Genomic DNA, 14,950 nt, shown 5'->3' with positions numbered 1-14,950 from the left:
GAGAGATGAGGTGAATGGAGCTTATATGTGAGGTATGGATCGTGAAAAAATCAAAGGTCATTTATGATGGGGTAATTGGGAACAGGTCTTTGTGTTATACCTGGGCTAACTGTGAGCGAAGCCTCTTGGCTGAAGCGCTTGCGGGCAGAGTTGAAGGCCACGCAACGGTACAAGCCTTTGTCTTCTTTAGTGACCCCTAAAATCTGCAGCACCCCATTAGGAAGAGATATGTACCTGCGTGAGAGAGAAAGAGATTAGATTAGCATTGCTAAATCACCCGAAAACATCAATATGTGTGCATTTATTTGCTGTTCTTCTAAACTAAAGCTACTTTTAAGCCTTAGGAGGCTAGCAGTCTGCTATACATTCTGGCGCGAAGCGCTATACAGTTTAGAGCAACATATAAAGAGGCACGATACACGAACCATACTGCAGAAATAACATAGCGGGGGAGTGAAAAATAGCAGAGAAAAGAGTCTAGTCTACAGATGTAGGAGAACAAACCAATATGGCAGCTTGTATCTTCAAAAGTCAATTCCTCTCTTTCACTTGCTCTTTCTCTCTCTGTATGTGGTGGCGAGGTTAGATTGCACTAATATTCATTCCATAGTCATCTATCTCCCCAGAGACCGCTTTCAAATCCCCTTTTCATTTAGGACCGATACTATACACCATTAATCTTGTAGACTCATCCCCAAGAGCTAGACATTCCGGCAGAAAGGCCACAAAGACCAAGGTTGGGTGAATTCGTCCACCTATGAGTGCGAACTGGTTGAAATCGGGTGCGTGTGACTCGCTATTGTAAAATTCATTGGTGCTGAGAGAGTTCAGCTGAGGACACGTCCACACCAGAGCTACACCTCCAGCGGCACGGCACCGCCTCAGCTGCGCTCGGGATGTAAATGAGAGAGTGACTGCAGCAGCCGCCAGAACACAACAGCATGTATTAATGCATGGCTAATGTGCAAGCGTGTTCTCATTAATATGGAGAGGGGCTGTGAATACAAAAGACACTTTTTACGGACACAAAAGGAAGCTTCCAAAGCAGACAGGGAATAATCTCGGAGGCACGTTTTCCAACAATCTGTCTCGCTTTTTAAGTTGGATCTCATTTGTAATTCCAAACTGCTTGAGACAAAAGCACTGTAAGAGGTCAGAGACTTCATGTGAAGATGCAGTGACAAATTTCTCAAGACTACTAGAACCTCTACTACCTCTGCTGTGCATACAACCTTAATTCACAAGCTCATATCTAAAATATGAGCAGATAAACAGATTGGTAAGGGTAAAAACATCTGGCTAGCTGTCTGTAAAATAGTGTCGAAGAGAGTCATTCAAAATCTCCAATAGAATGTAAAAGATTATTTAATTCAAAGTTTAAATACACTACTAGTCTCTAAAGGCCACCATGGCTGCATTTATTTGATCAGATTAAAAATTATTATTGTAAAATATTATTACAATTTAAAATAATTTTTCTATTTGAATATACTTTAAAATGTAATTTATTCCTGTGATGGCAAAGCTGAATTTTCAGCAAACATTACTCCAGTCTTCAGTGTCGCAGGAATATTCACAGATCATTCTAATATGCAGATTTGGCGCTCAAGAAACATTTCTTATTATTATCAATATTAAAAACAGCAGTTCTTGTTAATATTTTTGTAGAAACCATGATCGTTTTTTAGGATTCACTGATGAATAGAAGGTTAAAAAACAGCATTTACTTTTAATTAAAATCTTTCGTAACGATAGTCTTTTTTTATTACTTTTTACTTTTACTTTTGATCGATTTAACATATCATTACTGAAAAAAAAAAGTATTCATTTTAAAATCAAAATTCCACTGACCCCAAACTTTGGAACAGTAGTGTACTTTAATTTTTTAGCTTTTATGAACCAGAATTTTGAATGACGCGACTACACAAACCAGCTCCACGCAAACTTTTCATACTCCATTTTAGTTTAGAATTGAGTCTCTGCAGGACAAAAATGGTGTTTCCCAATCAGTGGGTGTTTATAAACCACTTTACCTGACTGGATAAAATCATGAAGGTCCACCCCCAGTGAGTTAGAGCAACTCGGGTAAAACAGTTGAAAAACGTCTACAAATTGATTAGGTAACGCCCCCAGCCGACTGCAGAGATCTATATTTGGTTGAAGCAACAGCAAAGAGGCTAGTGTTTGTGGGGAGCTTGGTTCAGGCTCGGCTTGGGTCATGTCTCAATCCAGTTTCCCCTCTATCTTTGCTTTCCTCTCCATTATCCATTGTCTCATCCAATTAAAACAGAAAGGAAATAAAAAATGTAACTCAAAACTCAATTTGATGACATTTGATGTACATCATTGCACAGTTGCTGTCATATGCAGAGAAATATTTCTCAGTGGATTCCTCAACAGAAATTGAAGTGGATGATGAAATCTCTAAATGATGCAATCAGGAGACATTTTCATAAAATTCTCTGCATCCTTATTTGACATTTCAAAATATCTGTCCTTTTTTGCTTTACACATTTTCCTAAGCATTAACTCTTGAAAATATCAAGCCTGCCCTTAAAAAACCTGAAAAAAAGCTGTAAAGTACTATTTTGTACAAAGAAAACCTTTGATGAATAACATTCATATACAAGGCAAAACAGACACAATTAATGAGTAATATAATAATATTATGTGGCTACAGCTTTTTCACTGGGGCTGGAGCCAGTGCTCGACCAAGAGTGGCACTCGTTCAGAACCAGCTTGCATTTCCACTGGCAGGGAGCAGAACCCTCTGCAACACCAAACTTGTGACCGGAATCACTTGTTATCTCTTGCGGAAGGAGAGCATTGATCTGATCCGACTGACAGCAGCTGGAGATCGTGCATCGGTGCTCTACTGCTATTCCTGCAGCTCCCGGATGTGCAATGCCGAATTTTCTGCTGAATTTTAACCACTGAATTTGTACAAGCGAATTTGGAAAGTGAAATAAAATGGACCGAAATTTGCCTGTCGAATATTATATATCGTATTTTTAAACAGGTTGAATATTTTGGAATTGAATTCTGGAAGGTGAATATGAATTATTGCATTTTTAATTATGAAAATGTGTGAAATATTTTGAATTGAAATATTCACAGCTTAAATAGACAACTATGTTAAATTTCAGGACCTAAAAATGCAAGCCCTGGAAATACAAGGCATTAAAATGCAAGCACTGTTAATGCAATGCATTGCAATGGATTGTTTTATCAGTTCGTGCTATTCAATGTGCTTTTTTGTTTCAAAGACATATGGCATTATTTTTCTTCCATAGTTGTTTACCATTTTCCAAGTGTGGCAATACCGTAACATGAATTCACTGTGTTTGGCTAGCTTGTTTCAAACTATTTGTAATTTGATATCTTTTCAAACACACAAAATAATCAAATGAATTGAAAATCTATAGGCATACCAAATATTTATTCAATAGATTATTTTAGTAGCCATTATGCTGAGTTGGATAAAATGATAGTCAAATGTATTAAAATGAATGACTAAAGCATATAAATGAACTTAAATGAAAATATCTAGATGAAACACATACTTTGATATTCAATTATATACATTTATTCATAGTGATATTTTGATATTAGTCTAAAAGATGCTGTAACAAATAAAAATACAATGTGATTTTTTTTAACCAAAAATGTGATGTGTGTAAAATGTACCATTAGTTATAATTTACTACGTCATCAGCAGAGGTTGTCAACTGAAGCAACATTATGTTCCCTTCAGGAGACACACACTACAGAACTGCACTCACAGACACTATGTCTAATGAGTTTCCACCACTAGGCACACCACAAGTATTCTCTAGACAATACACATAATTGGAGGAGCTGGGCAGCTTCTAACTTGACCGCAAGCCATTATCTGTAAGGATAGATAGAGTTTTAATGAATCAGACAAGTTCTGGGAATTCTAATATCAGTAATACAGTTACAGTACTACAAAACTACCTGGTAATTTTGTAAGTGTTGTGCCGTAATAACTTATTTTAAGATAGGGCTGCATGCATGACATTTTTATAATATAATAATGGTTATTCATTTAGATTAACAATGGAATTTAAAAATGGAATTTACATTGAAATTAGGGCTGGGCGATTTTTCTGATTTTATTGATTAATTCAAATTTAATGTTTTGCCACGATTTTATTTTTTAGAAATCGAGGAATCGTCATTTTGAATAGAAATATTACCAAAAGTTAGAAGTGGAATAGGGAAACAATGCAAGAAGATGGGAGTTGAACTTTTAACTTGAGTGCCACATTTTTATAATACAGTTTCATGCATGAGATGCTGCGAGACGCGAGCGCAACAGTCAAACGCGTCCATGTTTACATAGAAAAAACAATGAAAAACAGCGCAATCGAGAGAAAAAAAAAACTGTAACTACTACTGTATGTCTGATATTTCATGTTTGCATCATGGTGACAGGCTGAAAGCTGCTGTTCATTGTTTTTACAGAACATTTATAGTCTAATCTATAGTCTACTAGTGTATACCTTCAGTAATTTTGAATTTGAATTACAGTATTGGCCCGAATATAAGGCGACCCCCCTTTTTCCAGATGTACCTTTTGAAAAAAAGGCTTTTTAAAAACCAAATCCTGTTTTTTCTCTTCATTTTGTCTTCAATTATTTTCATATTGCATATTTTTCCTATTTTAATTTTTTGTTTTGAAAGTATGGTAAAAACTAGTAAAATGTACCAACAATCACATTTAAAATATATACACTTTTTGATATACCATTAAAAAAACTAAACAGGTAGCCCATCTGAATTAGGACATTTAGGCTATCCATCTAATAGTAGCCTACCAAAATCTTATTAACAGTAGAAGTTAAATCTTACTGTAGTCTTCAAATCTGGGTACTGTCTTACGTTTTAAAATCACAACGGGAGTTTGTTCACGATCTTTACAACAGGCATTTACGTATTTCATGGCACACTCGTTTTATGCGTATTTGGCGCCACCTATTGTTGTGGGTGTATTATTGACATGTCAAAGTCTAGACCCTGAATATAAGACGACCGCGTTTTGTCAGATGTATTTCCAAGAAAAAAACATCGTCTTATATTCGGGTCAATACGGTACCTTGACTTTTGAGAATTTTCCATGTATTATTTCTGAACATATAATATGTATAAGACAAGTTTGTACAAGATATAGTTGTAGTTCATCCATCCATCTTTTCTTCAAAGATAGCAAATGATTTGTTTAACATTTACATCATGCTGACAACTTCATGTGTGGTGCACTTGGAATACAATTTTCTGCAGCTAGAAGGTTAATAAGAAAAAGTTACTTGAATCATGTTGTAGTTACATTTACAAGTTGACTAGTTAAAAATCGAGACCAATTGAGACCAATTGAGAATCGGCCAAACGTTTTGGAAAAAATCGAGATTTACATTTTTGCCATATCGCCCAGCCCTGAAATACATATTTTGTTGTGAAATCTGATCCCAAAGCTGTTACTGTAAGTTTCCTCCTTCCTGTCCATCTTACACAGTCTACATTGCAAGTGAGCAATGCAATACCTAATGAATTCAAAATTAAGTCTAGATTACCACAGTTGTTTTTCAATTTGGTTCTAAAACTTATTTTTGAGCATTTCTTAAAATGAAGTGAAACTTAAAACATGAATATGTGGACACATCAGTAATCATTGCAATGTTCAACTTCTGCAAGACACGTTGCAAATAAAATATATATATATTTTTTTTAAATAATAATTTTACTCAGCAAGGATGCATTAAACTGATAAAAAAATAATAATAATAAAGATTTTTACTTGGTTACCAATACATAGATAAATAATTACATATTTCAAATAAATGCTGTTGTTTTGAACTTTGTATACATCAAAGTACCCTGAAAAATGTATCTTAGTTTCCACAAAAATATGTAATAGAACAACAGTTTTCAACACTGATCATAATAAATGTTTAAAAAGCACCAAATCAGCATATTTAAAAGATTTCTGAAGGATCGTGTGACTCTGAAGACTGGAGTATTGGCTGCTGAAAACGTACACTTTAAAACACATTCAAATAGTAAGCGGTTATTTTAAATTGTAATAATATTTACAATATTTCTCAATGTTACTGTATTTTGTATTTAATAAACACAACATAAGAAACTTTCAAAAACATTACAAAAATCTAACAGACCCCAAACCTTAAAACAGTAGTGTATGTATAATTAATAATGTCTATATTTTTCAAATAATTGTGCAGACCATGTTGGACTAGCTTCACACTTGCTCTGTGTAAACAATGTTGTATGTGATCACATTTAAAAAATAAACACTTTTTGATATACCATAAAAAATAAAAAAAAACAGGTAGCCCATCTGAATTAGGACATTTAGGCTATCCATCTAATAGTAGCCTACCAAAATCTTATTAACAGTAGAAGTTAAATCTTACTGTAGTCTTCAAATCTGGGTACTGTCTTACGTTTTAAAATCACAACGGGAGTTTGTTCGCGATCTTTACAACAGGCATTTACGTATTTCATGGCACACTCGTTTTATGCGTATTTGGCGCCACCTATTGTTGTGGGTGTATTATTGACATGTCAAAGTCTAGACCCTGAATATAAGACGACCGCGTTTTGTCAGATGTATTTCCAAGAAAAAAACATCGTCTTATATTCGGGTCAATACGGTACCTTGACTTTTGAGAATTTTCCATGTATTATTTCTGAACATATAATATGTATAAGACAAGTTTGTACAAGATATAGTTGTAGTTCATCCATCCATCTTTTCTTCAAAGATAGCAAATGATTTGTTTAACATTTACATCATGCTGACAACTTCATGTGTGGTGCACTTGGAATACAATTTTCTGCAGCTAGAAGGTTAATAAGAAAAAGTTACTTGAATCATGTTGTAGTTACATTTACAAGTTGACTAGTTAAAAATCGAGACCAATTGAGACCAATTGAGAATCGGCCAAACGTTTTGGAAAAAATCGAGATTTACATTTTTGCCATATCGCCCAGCCCTGAAATACATATTTTGTTGTGAAATCTGATCCCAAAGCTGTTACTGTAAGTTTCCTCCTTCCTGTCCATCTTACACAGTCTACATTGCAAGTGAGCAATGCAATACCTAATGAATTCAAAATTAAGTCTAGATTACCACAGTTGTTTTTCAATTTGGTTCTAAAACTTATTTTTGAGCATTTCTTAAAATGAAGTGAAACTTAAAACATGAATATGTGGACACATCAGTAATCATTGCAATGTTCAACTTCTGCAAGACACGTTGCAAATAAAATATATATATATTTTTTTTAAATAATAATTTTACTCAGCAAGGATGCATTAAACTGATAAAAAAATAATAATAATAAAGATTTTTACTTGGTTACCAATACATAGATAAATAATTACATATTTCAAATAAATGCTGTTGTTTTGAACTTTGTATACATCAAAGTACCCTGAAAAATGTATCTTAGTTTCCACAAAAATATGTAATAGAACAACAGTTTTCAACACTGATCATAATAAATGTTTAAAAAGCACCAAATCAGCATATTTAAAAGATTTCTGAAGGATCGTGTGACTCTGAAGACTGGAGTATTGGCTGCTGAAAACGTACACTTTAAAACACATTCAAATAGTAAGCGGTTATTTTAAATTGTAATAATATTTACAATATTTCTCAATGTTACTGTATTTTGTATTTAATAAACACAACATAAGAAACTTTCAAAAACATTACAAAAATCTAACAGACCCCAAACCTTAAAACAGTAGTGTATGTATAATTAATAATGTCTATATTTTTCAAATAATTGTGCAGACCATGTTGGACTAGCTTCACACTTGCTCTGTGTAAACAATGTTGTATGTGAATAAAGTATGTCGAAAAGGGAATCATACATTCCAAAGCCCAAGCCAAGATATCCTACCTGGATGGTTCTAGAGGTTCTGTGGGTGAAGGTAGGGGCGCCTGGTCCTTCTCCCAGGTGACACTTGGGGTGGGCAAGCCATCTACATAGCACTCAAACCGGGCAGTGCCACCTACTGGCACAACCTGAGGTTCAGGATCCTGAAGAAAACGGGACAAGCCTGAAGAAAGATGGAGAAAGCAAGAGAGTGTGGTAGAAAGAAAACGAGAAGAAAGCAACAAGAAATCAAAAAAGGGAATCAGTGAATGCATCACAATAACTTTTCACGGAATAAGCACAAGCAATATATCCACATGGTGGGAGTAGAGGAAGGCGAGCGGGGCCCCTGACCTCTGCTCCGGTGCCTCTGAGCTTTGAAAATACTCTCACTTTGATCTGCTACATCTGCTAGACTCACACTGCTCATAACCCCACAGAACACTGAACAACTCACACACACAAGAACAAGCGTACTTCATTATTCATACAAATACCAAATATATAACCAGAAATGTTGCTAACAGCAAGGTTCAGTTTGCATGTTTTAGACATACTTTAATAGGTTTCAATTTGTATCATTTGTATGTTTAAATTAATTTTAGTTGTGTGTATTATAAACAAATGTGAATTAATAATAAACAATGGTATATTTATAAATTAACATTAACCTATATTATTAAATGCAAGAAAACCCGTTGTTCATTGTTAATTCATGATACAAAATCCATTACCTAATGTTAACAAATTCAAACTTATTGGAAAGTGTTACTATAATCTCAACTTCACAACCACACTGTCAATACTTACGCTAACAAAATCGTGTAGCATAAAACTGACACTAAATGTCATCTACCCAGATTTATAATGAATTTTAATACAGCTTTGGTTTTAAATGAGATGCATTTACACATAAGACAACCTAGCGATAAAAAATATTTTGATTTAGGTTATTCAATCATATTAAGAATACAAATATTTATAATGGACCAATGTATTTTCAAGAGACTACTGACTACTGAAGCTTCTCTGAAGTTGATTTATGGTCACCCAGAGGAGCAGGCATCAATAGACAGACAGTTCAAATCTAAAAGTTCCTAAACAAGCTCACACATGAAGCACATCAGTGTACATAACAGCTCCGCTCGGCTGAGACCTGTTAAACATTAACACTAGATATTTTTGACTTGTACACAGCATGAGGTCTAAAGCAAACACACTCTACAAAAAAAAAACATGGGAGATTTACTGGAGCACACACCAGCAGCATGGTTATGTGTAGCTGTAAGCATCTGAAATTACAAAGCTATTCAGGAATAATGAGAAATATTCAGCCACTGAGGGAAAAAGCCACTTTACAACAACAAAAAAGTAGAATATGGACTGAAAACTGTTTAAATGAGGCTCCCTTCCCCCGTGACTGTCACCACAGAGTGAGTAATAATGAATAAGATTATTATCATGATAACTGTAAGCGTGTGAGTGCTACGGAGAGTCACTGTTCCTCAGAGCAGCTCACCTCCACATGCTGCAGCACCGAGGATCCCAGTCATGCAGATGACAGATAACCGGGGGTAAATTACAAAACCATGTACTCGCATCCCTCCCCTGGTAGAGACCTTCACTGCACTGATTTCTCAATGGAGGAAATGGTCTCTCTGTTTGGACTGTTTCCAATCCCAATACTGTCTCCCTGTCTAGTTCATTCTCAAAATACTGTGACAAAAATGTACAGTCAAGAAATTTCTTTCTGTCTTTATATGTATATATCTATAGTATCTCTTACTTATTTTAATTTTTTGTGTTAAAAGCCCCCATTAGTGTGTGTTAAAAACACCCTTTTATGTTAAATAAAATAACCTTTATGATGATTACCCTATTAAAAAAGTAATATATTTAAAATACATTTATTTCATACTAAGTATAGTTCTAATCTATTAACATATTTACTGACACATCGCTTGAGACGTACTAATATAAAAATTGTAATTAAGCTTTATTTGGAGTACTACTTGTGAACAATGCACATTTCTTAATACTAAGCCGAAAATGTGTTTTAATGTCACTATTGATGAGGACTGTATGATTGATGAATAACATCAGTCTTTAAATGCAAGATATTTAAAGTGTACCTGAAATATAGTTCCACTTTAGGACAATCAAATATACTTAAATACTGTATATCTTCAGTTGGACCTCAGCGCTACATCCACACAATTTAAAGTGTATCAAGCACAAAATTAGTTTAAGTATACCAGTTTAGTATACCAAAAGTACAACTGCAGGGTATTTTTATTAAGTATATGTAAATGTATTTGTAGTATACTTATACTTATAGTATACAAATACAGTATATTTCTTTTTCACTAGGGTATTGATGTTATTTATGCAATACATTATTTGTATGACGTCAAATTCAATTTCTACTTTTCATTTCAACATGACAGTTTCCCACCACCATGCGAAGCAACTGTTTCCCACCACAAAAATATCACCTTATATAATAAAATAAAATGAAATAAAACATTAACTACTTTTGTTGCCCTTTATGATAAATAATGAGAACATGTTTCTAATTTCCATGTAATACCAACATGGCACGAAAAAGCACAATCGTGTCCTTGTGCTAACCAGGTGAGAGCAGCACTCAGATCCAGCCAAGCAAAGACAACCAAGTGGAATGCGGCAGAGAGAGAGGGCCAGAGATAGAGGATAACCCTAATTCTTAATACAATATAATATACGTGTCAACACCACTTTTTAAGTGTATAATATAATATTTTATCAGATGTTTATCAGATATGTGTACACAGTAATTAGAATGTGATGCTTTCCAGATGATGCAGAATTAAACACAACCAAAAACTTGAACACTGGCTGGCCTCTAAAGTTTGAAAGAATCGGGTTCTTTGATCTCTCTTAGACCCACAGCTGCTGTGTGTTGGACATAAATCAGAGTAGAAAGTGTTTATACTCACTGGCGAGATGCAGGGTGAGAGCCCGGCTGGTCAGGGCTCCTGTCGAGCTGGTACTTAGGCAGCTGTATCCACCCTCCACACCCGCTGGAGCATGGCCATCCGTGGAAGAGGGCGAGATGAGCAGAGATCTGTTGGGCAAAGGCCGGATGGTCTGGCTTTCTGAGAGAACTGCCCCATCCCGCAGCCAGGTCACGTTGAGGGGGGGCTCACTGGCCCCCAGATGGCATTCCAGCAGCAGAGGGTGATCAGGCTCCAGAACCACATGGACAGGTCCGGCACCACAGCTCAGCTCCACGGATACAGGCTTCTCTAATTAGTGTGTGAGAGGGGGAGAGAAAGAAAGAAAGAGCTGATGTTACAATATCGGATGAACAACAGACAGCATGAAAAAAAGAAACCCAAAAGAAAGCAAAAACGGTTTATAACAGTCAACTTCACCTTTTTATTGGATTCAAAGAGCAATTTTGGCAAATAAAAATGATTTAATTCAATATAAATTCTATTTAAGTAACAAGGATTTTATTTTAAAAATGTAGAATTCTTTAAACTCTTCCCCTAATGTATCTTAGGTAATAAAAAAATGTAAATAAAAAAAACCCCACTTCAGAAAGTAACCTGAAAGGAACTGCATTATCTGCATGATCATAAAGGCTACTTAGAATACAACACAAAGTACAGTACAAACATAAGTGACCTGATATGGGAGGGATATTTTGAAAATATATTCCTATATATTATTTACTAAAATATAACCACTTAATCCAAATGTCATAATATGAAGGTAAAATAATATGGCTGCTTTTAATTGCTTTTGTATTGCCACAATGCCACAAATCATTATAAGCGGTAAGCAGAGGGGTCTTTAAACTGAGGGGTCTTTATCTATCGATAAGCCCTTTTGAAAAAAATAATAAAAGCAAATCTGCATTAATTTAGTGTTCATCTCTCCTTCCTTACAACAACTTAGTTTGTACAAAATAGTTTGAGTGTTATGTCTACATGGAATTTTTCCTTGCCATTGTTGCCCAAGGCAACATTCTTTGTGAAACTGCTTTAGAATGAAATTTATTGTGAAAAGTGCTATAAAAAATACAAATGTAGGAAATATACTAATTGAAAGTGTTCAGTGTATGGCAATAGTTAAGTGTAGTTTAATTTAAATCTTAGAATAGAATAGAATAGAATAGATTAGTTTTGAACTGGCTGAATGGCCTCTAAAGCTTGAAATTAGTTGGATTAGAGCTCACCAACACCCACAGCTACTCTGTGATGGAGCTGAATAGAGTATAAAGTGTTTATACTTGGTGGTGAGATGCAGGTCGGTGAACTGAACTGAAATGAAAATGTTCTCTCTGGGTGTAGAAATGCATAACATTACTCTAACAATAGGTAAAAAAAGAATCATGAACTTAAAGGGTTAGTTCACCCGAAAATGAAAATTCTGTCATTAATTACTCAGCCTCATGTCGTTCCAAACCCATAAGACCTTTGTTCATCTTCAGAACACAAATTAAGATATTTTTGATGAAATCCATGAGCTTTCTGACCCTCCATAGACAGCAAGGATACTACCACGATCAAGGCACAGAAACATAGTAATGACATCGGTAAAATAGTCCATGTGACATCAGGGGTTCAACCGTAATTTTACGAAGCTATGAGAATACTTTTTGTGTGCAAAGAAAACAATAATAACATAATTTATTAAGCAATTCTTCTCCCCGAGTACCCCAGAATGTAATCAGTGTTGTTTACGTTCAGCAGAAAGCGTGCATGCTGAACATAAACAACGCTGATTACGTTGATAACGTTCTGGGGTACTCTCCAAAATGGCAGAAGATGGTAACTCGGGGAGAAGAATTGTTGAATAAATTATGTTATTATTGTTCTCTTTGGGGACAAAAAGTATTCTCGTAACTTTGTAAAAATACGGTTTTACCCCTGAGTCCTGTCACTTCCTGTCTGTGGCACCCAGACCCTCAGGGACTGTTCCTCAGTATCCCAGACTGGCATCCAGCGTGGAGGACCCACCATTGGTGGCTGCACGCACAGCTGGTATCCCCAAACCCACTCACTCTAGCCCTCCTGTTCCTGAACCTACTCCCCTGTCTGTAGCGCTTCCCATAATGGGGATCGCTTTATGGAGTGTATGGGCTGCATACACCACCACTGAGACTCTTGAAACAGCGGCGCCTACTATGATGTTTCCAGAGGTGGCGCCTGATGCTGCAGAACCTCCCAAGGTAGTGGAGTTCGCTGCTGTTTCCTCAGAGGTGATGGCGCCCGCTGCAGCTTCTCCAGAGGTGGCAGCGGCCAGCAAGGCACTCTCAGCCGGTCATGTCATAGTCGAAGGAACCGTTAATGAACTCTCCCTATTTCCTGATGGTACTGGTGTAGAACCTCCAGAGGTGGCAGCATCCACTAGAGAACCTCCAGAGGTGTCAGTAGTATCCGTCTGCGAATCCTCGTCCTGTCCTGTCACGGCTATGGAGGCCATCTGTGAACTCTTTGCCTGTCCTGTCACGGCTATGGAGGCCGTCTGCAAATTCTCGTCCTGTCCTGTCACGGCTATGGAGGCCATCTGCAAATTCTCGTCCTGTCCTGTCACGGCTATGGAGGCCGTTTGTGAACTCTTTGCCTGTCCTGTCATGGCTATGGAGGCCGTCTGCGAATCCTCGTCCTGTCGTGTCACGGCTATGGAGGCCATTTATGAACTTTTATCCTGCTCTGAACTGGCCGAGGAGGCCATCTCTGAACTCTCATCCTGTTCTGAACCAGCCATGGGGGTTGATTGTGAACTGTCTGTCACAGCCCAAAAACCTGCCTTTGAACCCTTAACCCTGCCTGTCACTAGCCCAGAGACCATTAATGCACCCCATGACTTTCCCGTCAACTCTGTCACTGCCATAGAGACCATCCAAGAACTACCAGCCAGTCCAGTTTCCCTCTGTGTCTCTGTCAAGGAATCTAAATCTGAGCTGTCTGTCTGTCTAAATGCTTCTGTTGAGTCTGTTGTTAAACCTTCCGTCCATTCAGATTCAGTCAATGAGCCTGCTAATGAACTTTTTGTGTTCCCTGCTTTGGCCCTTGAGGCCATACATGCTCTGTCTGTCTCATGTGTCTCATGTGTCTCTACTCCAGCCTGGTGGTCTTCTGTCCCGCTCTGGAGGCCTTCTGCTCTGTCTGTTCTGCTCTGGTGGTCTTCTGCTCCGCCGTGGGGATCTTCGGTCCCGTCTGCTCTGCTGTGGTGGTCCTCAGCTCCACCTGTACTGCCGACTCCACACTGGCTCCCTGCTCCGCCAGTCCTGCCTCAGTCTCTGGTCTCTCCACTTCCACGTGAGCTTGGCCCTCCATCCCTCCCCCGTTCCGCCTCCGCTCCACCGTCCTCCTGGATCGTATAGTGTTTGGAGTGTCTGGAAGCCGCTCCTTGGGGGGGGGGCTCTGCCACAAATCTGGTCCGTGGACTTCTATCCGATCGCCACCAGAGGTCACTCGTCCAATCACATAGACCAATCACACACACTACATAACACCCACTCAGTTCCTGCTCCGATTGCCGAGTATTGTTCTGCGTTTAGCACTCCCTAAGTTTTAGCTGTTTTACGGAGCCATTCCGTGTTTCTGTTTAGTCTCTAGTTTTGTTTAGCGTTTATCTCTCCGCTAGCGATAGCTACATTACTGGTAAACACCATTTACTTTACACTCAAAGTAACCTGCAGAACAGAGTTATCCACGTTGTCAAGTCATGTCAAGCGTGAGGCAATAATTTTATAACGACTATGCTAATCAGCCAGCCATGACACTATTTCAGCACTCTGTACACTTACACACACACACACACACACACACACACACACACACACACACAGAGTAAGACAACACGTTGAGCACACATTAGTCCTCTACATTTTCGTGCTGCAGTAAGCTCCCAATTAATTCTCCCAATTAATTACGCTAATGGGAAATGGAATTATTTCCTAGATTAAAGTGGAAGCTGACCCTCCAGCATCCCTGGATGTGTGTGTGTGTGTGTGTGAGAGAGAG

General features: G+C 37.3%; 1 protein-coding gene across 1 annotated transcript in view; it reads right to left on the bottom strand.

The window, feature by feature from the left end:
* LOC107554907 (immunoglobulin superfamily DCC subclass member 4-like) overlaps positions 1 to 14,950 on the bottom strand; it is a 77,894-nt gene that overhangs the window by 36,056 nt on the left and 26,888 nt on the right. The window contains exons 2-4 of the mRNA XM_016237562.1: positions 10,907 to 11,215; positions 7,953 to 8,112; positions 101 to 234 (exon numbers count right to left, since the gene is read on the bottom strand). Coding sequence (XP_016093048.1) covers positions 101 to 234; positions 7,953 to 8,112; positions 10,907 to 11,215 — 603 coding nt within the window. The remainder of the gene's footprint in view (positions 1 to 100; positions 235 to 7,952; positions 8,113 to 10,906; positions 11,216 to 14,950) is intronic.

This window comes from Sinocyclocheilus grahami, unplaced genomic scaffold (assembly GCF_001515645.1).
Source record: "Sinocyclocheilus grahami isolate Dianchi unplaced genomic scaffold, SAMN03320097.WGS_v1.1 scaffold518.1, whole genome shotgun sequence".
In the NCBI taxonomy this organism is placed as follows: Eukaryota; Metazoa; Chordata; class Actinopteri; order Cypriniformes; family Cyprinidae; genus Sinocyclocheilus; species Sinocyclocheilus grahami.
This window is presented reverse-complemented; position numbering and strand designations above follow the sequence as displayed.